The following is a 17,886-nucleotide window of genomic DNA, read 5'->3' as shown; positions in this document are numbered from 1 at the left end:
CCTACCCTCAGGCCTGGATCACCTTGACTGTGAGAGAGGATATGAGGATTACGACAGTGGACCTGGCACCAAGTCTGGCCTAGCCCATCATCTTAAGTTGAAAGTGGAGCAGCTTCTTGGGGGGTCCTGTGCACCGTGAGCCTCGAGTCCCAACAACCCCAGGGTGTCTTTGAGGGAGAGGTCCTGGAAGGGACAGACTGGGCACACAGGAACCTCAACCCAAGCAACCAGCAATACCTCAAGTCCGACCAGAACCTTCTTGATGAAGGGGGTGATTGTGAGCCCCTCACTCATGGCAAACCCCCTGGTTTAGGCTCAGACTTTAACCATGACTAGTGGGAGGACCTCACCCTGAGACAGGCCTATGAGCAGTTGACTCATGGTGATGGGAAGATCATGGAACACCACCCACTCCCAGACAATGCAGTATCCCCACTTCTAGTTGACAGGCAACTGCCCCTAGTGAGTCGATCGTGACTCCTGGACCCAGGATATCCAGACCTAGCTGGTAGTCCTCCATTTTCACCAATGGGCCATCTTGCAGTTTGCCCGCACCATTCCCGTGACGGGACATCTGGGGCATGAGAAGATCTTAGCTCAGATCCTGACACCAGGAGGTAAAGGATTTTTGTGACTTCTGTCCAGAGTGTCAACTCACAGCCTCACAAGGGGTACTGAAAGCTTTCCTTGTCCCCCAGCCGGTGATCAACTCCCCCTTTGAGAGAGTCGCAATGGACCTGGTAGGACCCCTCCTGAAGAAAGTCAAGGGGTTCCAATATATCCTGACCATTCTCAACTACACCACCCAGTTCCTAGAGGCGATCCCCCTCCAGAATGTCATGGTGAAAACTGAGCTGCAGAGCTCTTTAGAACCTTTCCCCAGATGTCTCTCCCCAAGGAAGTCCTGACAGACTAAGGTATCAATTTCACCTCACAACTGTTCCAACAGGTCTGTGACCTGTAACAAATTAATTTATCACCCACAGATTGATGGGTTTGTAGGGCAGTTTAATCGAACCCTTACAGAGATGATGTTGAGGTTTCCTCCAGAAGATTTTTGCTACTGGAACAAGCTTATCCCTCCCCTATTACTAGCCATTAGAGAAGTTCCCCAGTCCTCGAGAAAGCTGAAGATGTCAGGGAGGTTGCACAGAGTGTAAATCAGAACAGAATTCTGACTGTATTTTTGGTATAATTCATTATTATGTTCCTGCAAACGCCTGTGAGGCCAAGTAACTGATGGGATGGAATTTTTCAAGTACATGAATTTGTCATTACAGTAGAACAATATGAAACAATGATACTTTACTGTATTGAAAATTGGGTGTGTAATAAGGGTGTATTCCCTTTCCAGACTGCTTTTTAAGCAGGTTGGTTTGAACGGACTTGTAACTAGGAACAGACCCATGTTACTAAGATTTCATCGTGAATTGAATCCAGAGTTAACCTTCTCCCAAATATAGGGGGTTTAATGTTTACGGCCCAATGCTCTAGTCCACTTTTACACTAGCCTGGCTCCATTAAATTCAATAAAGTGCAACTGGCATGGAACTGATGTGACAGTGGAGAATCACATCCAGTGGGTTCTGGTTCAGCTCATTAAAGAAACTGGCTCAGGACACAGACGTTCAGATCAGAATTTGCCTTCAGTTTTGGGGGAGTTGTGTTTCGCATCCAGAGTTATAGTTCTCTCCCAACTGCATGCATAAGTACTGTAGAATTGCTTCACCACTGCCTTACATGTTGTGTAGCCATTTACCTCAATGCAAAGTGCATGTAAGATTCTCTCATATTAGAATGGCAGTATATTATCCTGACGTTGCACAGATGTGATAATTACACAAAGTGTAAATCAATGGAGAATAAATTTACGCTTTTCTGCTCAGCTGAAATTTTCAAGCTGGCTAGGTTTTTGTATGCTATTCTATAGTCAAGTTTAAAAACACTGAGGTTTTTTTAGAAAAAAAAATTCTAACCACACAGTAGCCTCCCAAGTAACTGGGCAATCATATTGTACTTGTTCTTATCCATTCCTGTCCCTCTGGATTGTTGTCTCTTCCGTTCTTAATTTAGACCCATTTTCACATTAAGTAATATCTTATTTCACAAATAGCTCCATCAAGTCCTTTCACTTTAAACTCTTCTGTATAGAGAATTTACCTCTATTTGTTCTGTAAAGTCCAGTGTACATAATACTGTAATTTCCCCCCGGAGTACAGAACCATGCTACACAAGTTTCAATTGACTATTGTTGAACACTGCATAGTAAAATTTAATTCTCTGTCTTTTAAAAATGGCAGTGCAATACTTTTTAGTGGTGGCATTGAAAAACAGAAATCTGATAACTCACTGTCATTAAAATCATTAATCCTGACCTTTCAATGCTATTCAGGCATTTTAAATGAAATATTTCAAGAAGTGTGTGTCAGAGTGAAGGTAGTACCTGGTTTTTGTGGGAGGTTTTTTTTTTTGTTGTGTGTGTGTGTGTTTCTGTTCTTTTTCCTTTAGATTTCAAATCTCAAAAATCTTTGAATAATACCCACTATTTTAGGAACCAGTACTACCAGACATAATCATTTTTGAACTGTCATCCAGTCAGAGAAGCACAATGAGTATCTTAAAAATGTCTCACTTTTTTTCCTCATAGAAATATGAATACATCATCAGCGATGTTATCCACTGGAAATGGGCCATTTGTAAAAATCACCAAAGCAGCTAACCAGAGCCTAATACTTACACCAAGGTAGGCATCAATGGATCTTTCTCATATTAAGGATCAAATTGATGATAGTAATGTAGTATAAATATAGAAATAAATGCCTTGTTCTACTTTACTTTAGTTGAGAACCAGTGTGGTCTAGTGTATAAGGCACTGCACTAGGAGCCAGAAAACCTAGATTCTGTTCCACCTCTGCCACTGACTTTCTGTGTGACGTTGGGCAAGTCATTTCATGTCTCTATTTCCCCTACCATGTGTTGTGTATTGTAAGTTTTTGGGGAAGAGACTTTCTCTATGTGTTTGTATTTTACAATCTTGGTTAGGGCGTCTATGTGCTACTGTGATTTCAATAATAAATAGTACTGTTCTTGCATAGCATTTTGTATCCATAGATCTCAAAGTTTTTACACTAAGTATCATTAACCCCATTTTACAGATGGAGAATAAGGGGTCCAGAGAAGTGAGGTGACTTGTCCAATGTCATTGCTCAGATTGATGGCAAGAATAGAAGAACCCAGATCTCTTAAGTCCCAGTCCAGTGTTCTATCTTGTAGCCCACACCACTTCTCATATTAGATATAAAATGTGAGGAAAATACTGAAAACTGGTAGTTTGGGACCAATCTATAACAAGAACAGAGAGCAATACAAATGTAATAGCCGGCTAGGAAAAAAAAATGACCTTCTCTTCCTGGTTGGATATGTTTTAAGGCAAGTGGTAGTAACCAAAATAAAATGAGGCCTGTATAGTTCTTCTGGCTTTGTCTCCATATCTTTCCCACGGAAATCAGCTCATTAAGCAAAGAGCTGTTCAGAACCATATCCTAGCCCCTAATCTCTTTTACCCTATATTATATCTGATGTGACTTTGAAGGATTCCTATGAGTTTGGAATAATTGGGAGCTTTTCTTGACTATAGACCCTGAATTTAATAGTTGCAAAGAATTATGTTCACAAGAGGTGCAGTGCTTTAGGCACACCTGTAAAAGGAGAGATGCTTGCCATTGACTAGCAAGACAGTTTACACTTCAGTTAAAGCAGTGCCTTAAAGGAGCTAAGAAAACTTAGTAGTCCTATCACATTAACAGTTACATTTTCCTGGAATATTGATAGATGCACTGACACAGAAAATTACCATATAATTGCTCAGTTGCTTAGACTGGATTGAAGATGGGATGCATCAATAGTCTTGTAGGCTTCACTTATGAGCCATATTGCACAATAGTAAAGCTATAGAGAATATTTAATTTGCTACAGAGTTTTCTTTTTCCCTGCTGGAAGCTGACTGATACATTTTCTGTTCTAATTCTATTCTGTTAATACCAAATATTTATCAGTCTCACTGGTGGTGGGAAAAAAACATCTTACAGTAATGGAGGATCATTAAAAGCTATTTTTCTTTTTTTAATAAAATGTACGTCTAAACAAGCATTGCCATGAGAGATCTTAAAGAGAAACCTATGATTTAAAGGTATCTTCTATTACTATCAGTTAGACACTAAAGAATGAGGAGAGCGAGAGGAAAAGGAAGAAGACCATTTATCTTAACTGCATTCCTACTGCAAAAAGAGATTTCTTTTCTGTTTATCATCTGGACTCCTGATAAGGTTCACTTTATTACAGTGATACCATTATACCCTCATGTAGTTTCACAGAAGCTGTAATGTTACAGAATGAGAGGAGGATTAGAGTGTTTTTCTTTTAGTAAAATAAACTAATAATAATAAAAGTCAATTGATAATCAATACATGAAGGCCAGATCCCACACTGCATTTAGTCCTTACTCAGTCAAAACTCCCTTTAAAGATCATAGGAGTTTTGACTGATTGAGGATAGTAAAATGTGACCCAGAAATGAAACCACTGTTCATATCTGGGGCACACCGGGAACTTATTTACTGGCAGAAAGATAACATTTGCATTGGGCAAGAAGCATCGGTGGGGCAATGCACTAAGCAACTCTGTGGCATGGCAGGCTCCACAGCCAGAGACAGATTAGGGATTTGTGGGGACCTCGGCCAGAGCAAATGAAGGCCCCACTCCATTCCCTTTCTCCAGCAGTCTCCCCCTGGCGCTCCTGCCAGGGAAATGGGGTTGTGGTGTGGAGGCTTGTCCCCCCCACCTGGAACTCCTGGCGGGGAGCAGGGGCTTCCCCCACAGCCCCGATGGAGCACCAGGAGAGCCAGAGGAGCAGTACAAGCCCCCTCGCCCCGACCCCGCTCTCTGTCAGGCGTGCCAGGCAGGTGGACTAGGTCAGGGCACTGGGGCACCTATTTTTTGGAGGGTCTCCCAATTGGCCAGGGTCCCTGGAAATGGGCCCCATTGTCCCAGTGGCTAATCTACCACTGTCCACAGTAAGAAATATTTCTGCTAAGAGCAACTGGGAAGGATAATATTCACGCAGACATCAAAGTCATCCACCACCACCACCACAGGAGTCACTGCCAGCCCAACTCCTATATACAGTGTGACAAGTGGGCCTTTGGAGGTAACGCAGGGGAAGCAGTCAGCACACACCAAGCCTCCCTGACATTTCAATGGGAGAGGAGGGGGACTAGAGCTGGGCAAATAATCAATTTTTCTGGTTCATTGGCAGCTCTGAAACATTGAAAAACAACTTTGGGTCGAATCAACCCAAAAAAAAAAAATCTGAAAAAAATTGGCAAATTGAAAAAGTCAAGAGAAGTTTCATTTTGTGTGGAACAGAACATTTCATTTGACTCAAAATAAAATGTATTGTTTCCTTTCCAGATGCTTTTAAAAATAATAACAAAGGAAATTAATGGCTAAATTCACCAAATGTGGGCATGAGGGGAAGGAAAAGAGGTAGTACTGCCTATCTTATAACCTTTATCCAGTGATTCGGGCGCTCATGCAGGATGTAGGAGACCCAGATTCAGTTCCCCCCTCTGCCAGATGTAGAAAAGGGATTTGAACATAGGTCTCCATCATTGCACGAGTGTACTGTAGCCACTGGACTATAGGATAGGCTGCTGTGAGGGTGTTTTACTCTCTCCTATTGAAGCTGTTCTAGTGGTTAGGGTACTTTTCCGCAATATGGGAGACCCAAGTTCAGATCCCTTCTCCATAGCAGGTACAGGGGACAACTGGATTCAGCTGACTGCCCTAAACACTAAAGTTTAGAGTAAACGTTATAAGGGTGGTGGCACTGCTTTCTCTTCTGTCCATTTTCCAAATCACACCTAATCCCAAATCATTGTTTTGGCCAAAAGTATTTGGCAAATTTGTTCCAAATTCAGAAATACTTTTAGGCTGGTCCAAACTGCATATTTTGGCTAATAAACTATTCAACTGAAAATTTTCATCCAGCTCTAAGGGGAATTGATCCTCCTCAGCTACCCAGCTGGCAGCCATAGGAATGACAAATAGGGATGAACAGCCCAGAAACAATCTCCAGACTGACAGCTCTAACATGAAGTAAAGATGGAGGCCCACCAGTTTGAAGTCCCTCTGATCATGGCAATCAGGGGGTGTCAGCAGTGTAAGAAATACCTCAGTGAGTTGCCACTCCTACTCATAGCTCCCTGCTGTAGATTAAAGAGTAGGAGATGCTAGATGTTGTATCACCATCATAGAAGGCATGGGCCCTGTCAAGATGAGCTAACGTTCTATCCCACTTCCCACTGAACCTGCATAAGGAGTGGGCAGCATTAGTTCCTGCACCTTCTACAGCTCCATGGAATCCATACAAGGCAGTTTGGTGGAGATGGAGCTCATTTGCAAAAGTTCCCAGTTACTGTGCAATCCTGCTGGAAGCAGGTGTGTTCCCTGCCCTACCCCTTTCTGTACCAGCTTATTCCTCCTCCCTGCCAGATGGCCCAATGCACAGCTGCTTTACATGGGCTTATGCGTTTTCAATGGGAGTTTGAGTAAAGACTGAAGAATTTGGCTTCGTTGGTGTAAACTACATCCTTGGAGTTATATGTAAGACTGAAAATAGATTTTTGCAATGTGAAAACTATACAGTGATACTGGATTACGATATGAGAGTGTATATTATTGTATAACAGGGAAATGTTGATAGCTACATTTCTATAATCATGCTATATTACTCTGTATACATTTAAAAAAAGAAACTATGTATTAAACTAGTCCTCTGTTGATATTCTTTCCTGGTATATTTTTGTATATATCAGATTTAATTGGTGGCACAGGCACTGTCCTCAGTGCTCTGATTCATTACAAGCTATGAAGATAATCTTAAAACCTCTGGGTGTCAGAAATGCTTGAGTAATTTTGATCTGTGGCCTTGTGCTCTTCAGGCTTCTGGCTTTATGTCTCTTCTAAATAATTCCTAAGCCTTTATATGTGTCTCTGTATATATTCTACAGTGCAGTGTTATCTCCATTAAAGCCACACTGATATCAAACTAATATATATATATTATATATATATATATATAAAAATTCTTTGGTTACACTGATATCTAGTGGCAAGTTCCTGAATACACCTAAGAAGGCAGCAAAAAATTCATATTGAATTCAGTTTGTATTTGGATTCAGAATTTTAGCAGGTGACAATTCTCCCCTAAAGATTGGGCTATTTTTATTTCTATAATATGCTGTTTTTAATCAAATGTCCAACAAAGGAGACTATATATGTGCAATATTCATATTGTATATTATGATTGAAACTTACATTTAAGCATTGGGTAGTACAACCAAATTACTGCACATGAACACTGTGGTTTTCCTTTAGAATAAGGAAACTTGATATACAGAAGGAGTTTTGTAATGATGCTAAACTGCACTTGAACATACTTATGTAATGTCACCTGGCCCACAGACACCTGTATTTTTAACAACTGTGCTTTCATTCCAGCAAACAGTGTCTCGGTAATCTGGTCATTCATCTGCAATGCAACAATAAACGTAAGTAAATATTTCATAAGAAACGTCCACTTGAAAAATCAAATTGTTGGCTCCATAAACTTCCTGTCTATTGTTTGAAAGATTTTTGCAGTGAAATATAAACTATACTTTCATATAAACAATGAAGCAGGAACATTTACAATCTTCAGTTGTTTTCAGACTTAAACATATAATGAGTACAAACAAAAAGAAGATATCCACACCACACCCCCATCCCCAAACTTTAGGAAAGATCAGATCCAGTACCAGACTGGAAGTTTGTATCCTGGGCACATCTTGAAATATGGCATAAATTAATTTCAGACTTACCCTCCCCTTTCTAATTCTAGCTTGTGGAAAACGACTCATAACTCAAGAGATCGGTGCAAGGATTGTAGGTGGAAGTGATGCCAAAGAAGGAGCTTGGCCTTGGGTAGTCTCGCTATTTTTTAATGAAAGACCTACATGTGGAGCTTCCCTCATCAGTGATGAATGGTTGGTCTCAGCAGCGCACTGTGTATATGGGTAATGTTTGCTTTCTCCTTAAGTTAATATATAGACCATGATGACCCTCCCAAAATGTACATGTACCCTGATGGGAAAATGCTCGGTCATAAAGCTGGGTTACAGAATGGCCTTGACCTGTCAATCGGATATCCATGGGGCAACACTGCTAGCCACATAGGATATGTCTACACTGTGATAAAAGACCTGTGGCATGGCCATGGCTGGCTCTGGTCTGCTCACTTAGGCTCACAGAGCTCAGGCTGCGGGGCTATAAAATTTCAGTGTAGATATTCAGCCTTGGGCTGCAGCACAGACTCTGAGACCTCGCAAGGGGAGAAGACCTCAGATCCAATGCTCCAGCCCAACCCTGAAAGCCTGCACTGAATTTTTTAGACCCTCAGCCTGAGCCTTGATGACATGGGCTCTGCAACTTGGTACTGCAGGTTTTTTATTGTAGTATGGACAGACCCATAGAGTCCTATTGAAGTCAATGGGAACCACATATTCACAGGGAACTTCCCTTATGGATCCTATGAAAGGGAATAGATATGGTTGCCTTCGATAGCAGGGGACTGAACTCATTGACCCAGGAGGTATGTTCCAATCCTATATTGTTATGTTCTGATGGTTCTGACTGCAGAATCAAGGCTTACAATTATGCTTTTAATAATATTCTGTTATTTTTGCCTCAGTAAAATGACTTTTTCGTGCTAGAATTATGTTGTTTTGTCAAATTAATTGTTTATTTTCAAAGTTGAAAAATAATTCTTTAGTGGTCAAAGGCCCATCAGATAAATTATTTAGATTAGGTACTTGAAAATCATACCCAATAACAAAACTGTTCAAATGGAGAATAGCCAGAGTCAAGAGAAAGTATGAGGGAAAAATTAATTTAGGGGGCTTGAGACAGTTCTGTAGGGTTTTTCAAACACCTAATCTCTCTTTCTCTCTCTCCCATCCCCCGATGTACAATGTTGTGGTGGAAACTCATGTACCGCAGGGACCCAGTTTTATAAAAATGACATTACTGCTGAAGTCTGCACCAGACTAGGGAAAAACCTGAAATTAGTGATAGGTACAGTTAATAACACAGCTCATCATTTAATTATTATGTACTGAATTATTCATTCACCTAATAAGAGATGGAGTCCAGCTCACAGAGTTCTTAGCAGCCCCCATTTCAATGACTTCAGTAAGGCGTCATTTAAATCAAGAGACACTTTTTTGAAAATGGAAGGTTGTATACATTAAATATATGATACCTCATCAAGCATTTGCACTTTATCTGTAATTAATTTGGTGTCTTCATTACTCACCCAAAGCTTTCCCAATGGTGTGAGAGTAAAGAATGACATCATATCTCATAAAGGTAAATTTAGTGTTGCCTGCGTAATTATGACTCTCTGCTGTACACTATGAGAGATTGATCAAGATTTACACTACTCTATACAATTGGAATAAATCTCAATTTGTCTGAATATATGTTTTAATCACCTCAAGTAGTCTCTATGGTGCACTACCCAGAATATGAGGAGATGAGGTATATTTTAAAATATTTCCTACAATATGTTACCATTATGTCTACAATTAAAGTGCTGTAGAGGGGACCAAGAATAGCAAAACATAGTGTTTAAAAAATTATGGAAGAACTATCACTATTGTAAGAGAGTAAAATCCATTTATTTATGTCTGAATATTGGTGACCTGGCAGAATTTACTAAAGCCTTCTCTATTCATTGCTACCTATGAACACTTAGCAGATGACTTCCCAGTAATCTGCTATACACCACCTATTCATCTCCTCAGTGATCATACTCTATTACAATGACTTGCCACCATTCCTTCTGTGATAACTATCTCAAAGTTATTTCCATCTCTATGCCTGATGTGACAAAAGTACATGAGTTTGTGATTGTTGATTTCTGACAACAGAGTTTGCTTCTCTCCAGCAATGCTCCTAACATAAACATTCCTCATCATTTCTATCCAGGAGATATCCAAAAGTCTTTTCCAGCACAACATTTCAAGGGCTTCAGTTTTCTTCTTGTCAGCAGCCTTAACATCCCACAATTCACATCTGTAGGTTGCTATTGAGAAAATTAAGTTTTTCACCAGTTGAACCTTTGTACATTTTTAAGATTTTTTTTCCAAATTTTTCTTAGGGGGTCATTGCGGAGCAAACCATTCCTATATTTCTTCAAAACAACCTCCTTGGTTGGATACGTATGACCCCAGATAACAGAAATCATTTACTACCTCTACATCCTGAGCATTAATCGAGGTGTTTGCTTGCATCTTGTTTTTGTTAATCATGAAGTTAATTTTCACCATATTCAGAGATAATCTGTATTCATCAGTAACTCTTTTTTTACAAGAACAACTAAGAGTATTTGTGGCACCTTAGAGACTAACAAATTTATTTGGGCATAAGCTTTCGTGGGCTAAAACCCACTTCATCAGATGCATGGAGTGGAAGATACAGGTAGGCGAGTATATATACACAGTACATGAAAAGATGGGAGTTGCTTTACTGAGTAGGGGGGAGGGTCAGTGCTAACGAGATAATTCAGTTAAAGCGGGAGTGGGCTATTCTCAACGGTAGAATACTAAGGGAGGAAAAACCACTTTTGTACTGATAATGAGGCCAACGTAATCAGGGTGGCCCATTTCAAACAGTTGACAAGAAGGTGTGAGTAACAATAGGTGGAAATTAGTTTTTGTAGTGACCCATCCACTCCCAGTCTTTATTGAGATCTAATTTGATGGTGTCCAGTTTGCAAATTAATTCTAGTTCTGCAGTTTCTCATTGGAGTCGGTTTTTGAAGTATTTTTGTTGAAGAATTGCTACTTTTAAGTCTGTTATTGAGTGTCCAGGGAGATTGAAGTGTTCTCCGACTGGTTTATGAATGTTACAATTCTTAACGTCTTATTTGAGTCCATTTATTCTTTTGGGACTGAGAGTTATTAATAATTAGTAATTAAAGACTGGGAGTGGATGGGTCACTACAAAAACTAATTTCCCCATGCTAATTTCCACCTATTGTTACTCAGACCTTCTTGTCAACTGTTTGAAATGGGCCACCCTGATTATGTTGGCCTCATTACCAGTACAAAGTGGTTTTTCCTCCCTTAGTATTCTACTGTTGAGAATAACCCACTTCCACTTTAATTGAATTATCTTGTTAGCACCGACCCTCCCCCCCACTTAGTAAAGCAACTCGCATCTTTTCATGTACTGTGCATATATACCCGCCTACTGTATTTTTCACTCCATGCATCTGAAGTTGTTTTTAGCTCACAAAAGCTTATGCTCAAATAAATTTGTTAATCTCTAAGGTGCCACAAGGACTCTTCATTGTTTTTACTGATACAGACTAACATGGTTACAACTCTGAAACCTGTTTATTTTACATACACCAATGTTTGTTGCGTTTCAGTCGCTGTAGAGAACTGATAGAAATCTGGGTGTTCAGCTTCAACCAGGCTCATAAGTATTTATATTGTTTGTAAATCAATTAATTCAGTAGACATTTGATGATTCAAAACAACTTCAACTACAAAGCAGGTCTGTAACTAAAGTACATCCTATACAGCTCAGCAATCAATACAGATTGTAGAGGAACAAACTTCTCATTTTTTTTCCATTTAACTGCTGTTTCTATTATGTTCAGATAGTCTTAACTCTTGATTTTTTAGATCTTTTTTCAGCTGTGGGTTAACAAAATTAAAAACAAGATTTCTAACGGTATGTCTACTCTGCAATCAGGTGTGATTGCAGCATGTCTAGACATATCTGAGCAAACTTTGATCTAGCTAGCTTCAGTAACAATAGCCATGAAGTAGAGGCAGCATGGACTAGTCTTGTCCACCCCAAATCCTGAGTACATACTCAAGAAGCCACTGCCCCTGCTACAGTGATTTCACTGCTATTGTAACTTGAGCTATCTTTGAGCTAGCTAAATTAAAGCTGATTTGGGTATGTCTATATGTGCTGCAATCACACCTCCCAATTGCAGTTTAGACATACCTTCAGTATACCATTCCCAAAGTATTTCCTGCTCATAATTTTCTATCTGAGGGATGATTATCAATTGCATGAGAATTTTTAATTTCAGCAGTTTAAAGGGTCATAATAATTAATGATTCTTCCATAATTGTACTATTGTCCAAGCAATTCTATATAAATGTATTTTTGGCTTAATACTAAAAATTAACTAATAATTCTAGCGCTGTCAGAAAATGGTAAGCAGTTTCAAATGAGAATATGCTACTCCACTTAATCTGAAAAAATATACAAAGTGTATGTGTATATATATATATACATATTCATTCCTGAGGGAATTAAAGATTAATGCAAATTATACATGGCAAATTGTTCAAGTCCTTCATTTGATCATAAATAATTGTGAATATTCCTTGCAATCTCTAGGAGGAATTTAATACCATCTCAGTGGAAAGCAATGCTGGGCTTGCATACCACTTTGAATCTGACATATCCTCAAACAGTAATTGAAGAGATTGATCAAATTGTCATAAATCCTCATTATAACAAGCGCACAAAAAATAGTGACATTGCTATGATGCATCTTCAGTTCAAAGTGAATTATACAGGTAGGATTGTTGATCTTCTCTTACATATTTATTTACTCTGTATGAATGAATTTGAGCTAGCTCCAAGTGGACTAGTCAACCTGACTTTACTCAGTAATGATGGGTTAATGCGATACTTGAACTTGTCCTTATAAATTAGATATAATCTTGGGAAAACCAATCATAGCAGACTCAGGCCTGTGCTTGTTAGGAATTTTGCCTGAGCAAGGAAAAGAGGGTTTGGATCAATGTGCATTTTGGTAACTGACATCACAAACACAGAATACTAGAAACAAGTTGAAAATAATTATTTCTCTTTCACAGATTACATACAGCCTATTTGCTTACCAGAAGCAAGTCAACACTTTTTGCCAGGAATGAATTGCTCTATTGCTGGCTGGGGAACAACTACAAATCAAGGTGAGTCACCACATTTTTAAAAATACCACAAAAAATAATGAGGAAAACTCTTTGTTGGATGTCAGAGATGTATTTTTTACTTTACATGTTAAAGTCTTGAAGTAATAGGAAATCTACCACATCGCTTGGGAAGTTGTTCCAATGGCTAATTTCCCTCCCTGTTAATAAAGTATGTCTTATTTCCAGTTTGATTTCCATTATCGTGTTTCTGACTGTGTGCACACAATAGAAGTCCATGTGAGCTGCCTGTACATATTTGTGGGCTGGATTTGTATGTAATAGTAATACCTGCCTCTTAAATAGAATTTCATCAGTATTTGTCAAAGTGATTTACAAAAGTATTATAATTATTTTGCAAATGAGGAAACTGAGTCACGGAGTGGTGAGGTGGCTTGCCCAATATCACCCAGCAGGTGAGTGGCAAAGCCACAGCCGAACTAAGGTTCCTGAATCCTAGTCTAGTGCTCTCTTCATTCAGCCACCTCCTGTAACATTAAAAGTCTCTAAAAAGGTCATATACAGTACTGTGACTGTTTCTTTGCCATTCACTATAATGGAGTATTCTTCATAAGGAAAAAAATGTCCATCATTTCCTTGTTTCTGCACATGTAAGGCTGAAATCCTGTCTTTCACTCCATTTCATCTTGCATAAGCAACATAGGATGCAGAGAGAAATAAAATTCAGATCCAGATTTTGACCATTCCAGCCTTCAGGAGCATTTGGGTGCAAGAAGTTGGTTCCAGACCTCTAGAGGGAGGCCATTTTCATCAAATCTGATTATTCAGTTTGGATGAGCACCATGCAGTTCATATGCCATACCACAAGCTCGTCAGAAGTGAGAGAAAGAAAAGGAGATGTCAGCTGTTGAGAGACTTCAGTGAGGGAAGGCTGTTTATCTAAACTTTTAAAAAATTTTAAAAATATATTTAGGCTTATTTTAGACAAAAGGCTGAAATTCAGGCCTAGTGTTAACATTTCTGGGGTCGTTTGCCTGTTCTTAACAAAGATCCCGTATTGTCATGGCTGGGTTGTGGGTAGCCAGACCTGGTAGTCAGAGACAGAGTCACAAGAGAGAAGTTAGGGTCAAAAGACAAACCGGAGGTCAGAACCACGAATCACATACCAGGAAATCAAGTCAGAGGAACAGGAGCAGGATGGCACACAGTCCAGAACAGTGTGGAGCCCAGTTGTTTGGATAGCTTCCTGTGGCTGCTGCTGGACTAGCAGGCTAATCAGCTGCTCTGGGACTCCACTAAAAGTACTGAAAGGGCAGAGCTTCAAACTGGGGCTGAGCTTTTTGGATCCCAGGTAAGCAAGCCTTAGCAGGCTGCCAGGTGGAGGGTTGGAGTTTGGCTGTTCCTATAAACCCTGGAAACCCACGTTTATGACTTGTGGGTCATGACACATACATGCTGCCATGCCCTAACGTATCCAACCACATCAATGACTGAGAATTCTCGTGTACATGTTTTCAGTGGCAAACATTTTTAAATGTCCCAAATGATTATTTTAAAATATAATGAACAACTGCTCTTGCCTGAGATTTTTTTTTGCCAAAATTTCAGCCCGCAACCAATTTTTATGTTCCTTACATAAACCTCCCCAAAATAAAAATTGCCATTTAAAAATGAACACACCCTGAAATGTATTTATACTCTGCTTCATAACAAAGCAGATTTCTACTTTTCAGAGATTGTTATAGCAGACGGAGCCAAATTCTGTCCTGAGACAAAGGAGGTTGCACAGGGGAATCTGATGGCAGAATGTAGCTCATAGGATATTATTATTACTGGTAAAGACGCATACAGAGGAAAGAATGCAGCTTGACTGTTAGAGCCTCGGCTGAATTTCCAGGGCTGAGAATTTACATTTTCATTTTGTAAATCAAGCATATTGATCCAGTGTCACAGAGCAATAAACATGGAACAACTCTGCCATGTTTGCTGAGCTACTTTCAGAGTACAATTGCACCATAAAACTTTGGTTAATAATTAATAACATACATTAGTGTAAGGGGTTAAAATGACCAACTGAAAATCATACAATATACTCAAAGAATCTGGATAGTCGAAGCCATGTTTTTAATTAGTCCTTAGATCCATGCATAATAATAATCATTTATTTTAATCAGAGTTGCTCAGAGGACTCAGGGGACCTGGGGCAAAGCAATTTCGGGGGCCCTTTCCTTAAAAAAATGTTGCAATACTATAGAATACTATATTCTCGTGGTGGCCCCTGCGGGGCCCAGGCCCTGGGGAAAATTGCCCCACTTGCCCTCATCCCCCGGGTGGCCCTGACTTTAATGGCCTTCATTAAGTTATTTGAAAAACAAAATTTAGTAATGATCCCTATTATAAAAGCTCAGGATTTCATCACTAATGTTTACTCAAGAATAACTCCAATGACTGAGGAGGAAGGGGGGGCCTCGTGCACAGCACACTAGACTGGATTCAGGAGACCTGTATTCAAATCCTAGCTCAGCCTTATTTCTCTTTGTGATCTTGGGCAACTCACATAATATACCCTCTGCCTCAGTTCCCCATCTATAAAATAGAGTTTATATATTCTACCTCACAGAGGATAAAATCCATTAATGATAGTGAGTCAGGGCCTTATAAGTTCCTAGCTACATTTTAGTGGGGTATAAACTGAAGTAATGACATGGCAACCCAGGCCCTCGATAGTGCTGTGTAATGAGAGTGAAATATCTGAATCACTAAGAATAATGGCTATTGTTTATGCTATGCATTTTGAACAGTTTGGTTGTATATACTCCGTATTTTGATAAGGTTCCACAGCAAACATATTGCAAGAAGCAGAAGTCCCTCTTATAACAAATGAAAAATGCCAACAAATGCTGCCAGAATATAATATTACAGAGAATATGATGTGTGCAGGCTATGATGAAGGAGGAGTCGACTCCTGTCAAGTAAGTAAAAACAACCTATTTGCATTGCTAATATTATATTCCTTCTAATTACTGAACAGCTCACTGGTTGGTCCTCTGATCATTAAACTAGCCACTCACTGAAAGAATATAATTTCTACTCAGAGCCTTACATATTTCACACTGTAACAAGATACATGCTTTAAAGATTACAGGCTATTTTGTACCTCATAGCCTTTAAGGCCAGAAGGGACTTTTCTGACACAAAAAAACCACTAGAGGGCAATATGGGGTGTTAGAAGTGCCACACATTGAACTTCACACAGTTTCTGGTCTGCAATCTCCTCAAGAGGAAGAGATGTTTGTGGGTGGAAATGTGAGGTGCCAGGCTTAAACACCAAGCTGACATAAGCCTAAGAAATACTTCAGATAGATGGATGGAGAGCAGTAAGGGGGCATTACCTTCAAACATTTAGATTTCATGGATCCTCAAGAAATGGAAGCTCCAACAACTTGGAGGGTCTGCCCTTCCCTGTGACAAGATAACACTGTTGCTCTCTTATGATCTTCCTGCCCTCTAGCAGCATAGCTTCCTAAGGAGCCATTGTCCACCCCAGCTCAGCCTACAATGCACTCCCTCTCTATGGGGAGGCAGGCAGCACTGAATGTTACTTAATTCTGCTTCTAGCAGCATGAACTCTGTGTTTTTGCTGACTGTTTTCATCACATTCTAATGGGAGCATGCCACATAATGTGATTCTCACTCGATCTACCCTATGCTGCTTCTGACTTGTACCCCATAACTGCAAGACTAGACCAAATGAAGTTGCCTTTAGAGAGTTACAGCAGACTCTCTGAAAAAAGGACATCATACCGCGTTGGCTCCACTCTACACTCCTTAAGTTTGTGAGGCTTTCCCTACCTGTTTTGCTTTTATTTGCTTCCCCTTATTCCCCACTGAAGAGGGAAGAGCGAGGCCTTAATATTATACAGAGTGCAAGAGATCAGTGTTGTAATCAATGACCAAAGAACCATGAATTAGGAAGGATACAGCAAGCACAGACAGCCTGTAGGTTGCTGACAGAGTGAGAGAGCTTCTGCAGCTGCTCTGCAGGCTTTGAGAGAGAGGTTTTATTTCCCCCAGACATTTTTCAAAAGTCCCCTGTGCAAAGCCCATGTAATCAGGATTTGTGCAAGGTAAGAGGATACAACCTAAAGTTGATAAGTAAAACAATTAATGCAAAGGGTTCTACTGGGCTTCATGATTGATACAGTTCATGACTGACAGGTGTCTAAGAGCTTAAGATCACATGTTATGTTAAAAAAAAATCAGTAAACAGTGTGCTCTTTTGAGTATTTCTCCATGTGGATCCTTTTCGGGATCCACATCGGGAACATGTGCACCAAAACTGGGATACACACAGACAAGGCAGCTTGAAGATCCAAAGTTACTTTAAGATAGAAAGCAGTTCTTCTTTTAACTCTTGAATTTCAATATTGCAGGGAGATTCAGGAGGGTCCCTGATGAGTCAAGACAATAACAGGTGGCTTTTGGCAGGTGTGACATCCTTTGGCTATCAATGTGCATTGCCCCAGCGTCCTGGAGTGTATGTTCGAGTCACCCAATTTGTGGACTGGATAAAACAATTCATACGTTAGCTTGACTTAAAAAACAAACAAAAAAATAAAAATAGACTGTAAAGACAAATATTAAGCAAGATTATAATACACCACATAGCATTCAGAACTATTGGTGAGAGAAACTGAATAAAATCCTGTCATTCAAAGTGAGATTTAGACAAAAACAAACTTTTGGGAGGAAAACATTAAATATTAAGAAACTCTGTCATGTCAGAAAGCAATATTTCAAAACAGCAGCTGTCTCTTTTGGCA

General features: G+C 39.7%; 1 protein-coding gene across 1 annotated transcript in view; it reads left to right on the top strand.

Annotated features, from left to right (window-relative positions):
- The window catches only part of TMPRSS15 (transmembrane serine protease 15), a 92,241-nt gene extending 74,589 nt beyond the window's left edge, over window positions 1–17,652 (top strand). Inside the window, exons 21-27 of the mRNA XM_032786010.1 lie at window positions 2,648–2,743; window positions 7,560–7,609; window positions 7,939–8,113; window positions 12,525–12,706; window positions 13,010–13,105; window positions 15,896–16,035; window positions 17,497–17,652. Coding sequence (XP_032641901.1) covers window positions 2,648–2,743; window positions 7,560–7,609; window positions 7,939–8,113; window positions 12,525–12,706; window positions 13,010–13,105; window positions 15,896–16,035; window positions 17,497–17,652 — 895 coding nt within the window. The remainder of the gene's footprint in view (window positions 1–2,647; window positions 2,744–7,559; window positions 7,610–7,938; window positions 8,114–12,524; window positions 12,707–13,009; window positions 13,106–15,895; window positions 16,036–17,496) is intronic.
- Window positions 17,653–17,886: the final 234 nt, after the last annotated feature.

Source organism: Chelonoidis abingdonii, chromosome 1, assembly GCF_003597395.2.
Source record: "Chelonoidis abingdonii isolate Lonesome George chromosome 1, CheloAbing_2.0, whole genome shotgun sequence".
NCBI classification, from domain to species: Eukaryota; Metazoa; Chordata; order Testudines; family Testudinidae; genus Chelonoidis; species Chelonoidis abingdonii.
Note: the sequence above shows the minus strand (reverse complement) of the source record. Positions and strands in the feature narration are given on the sequence as shown.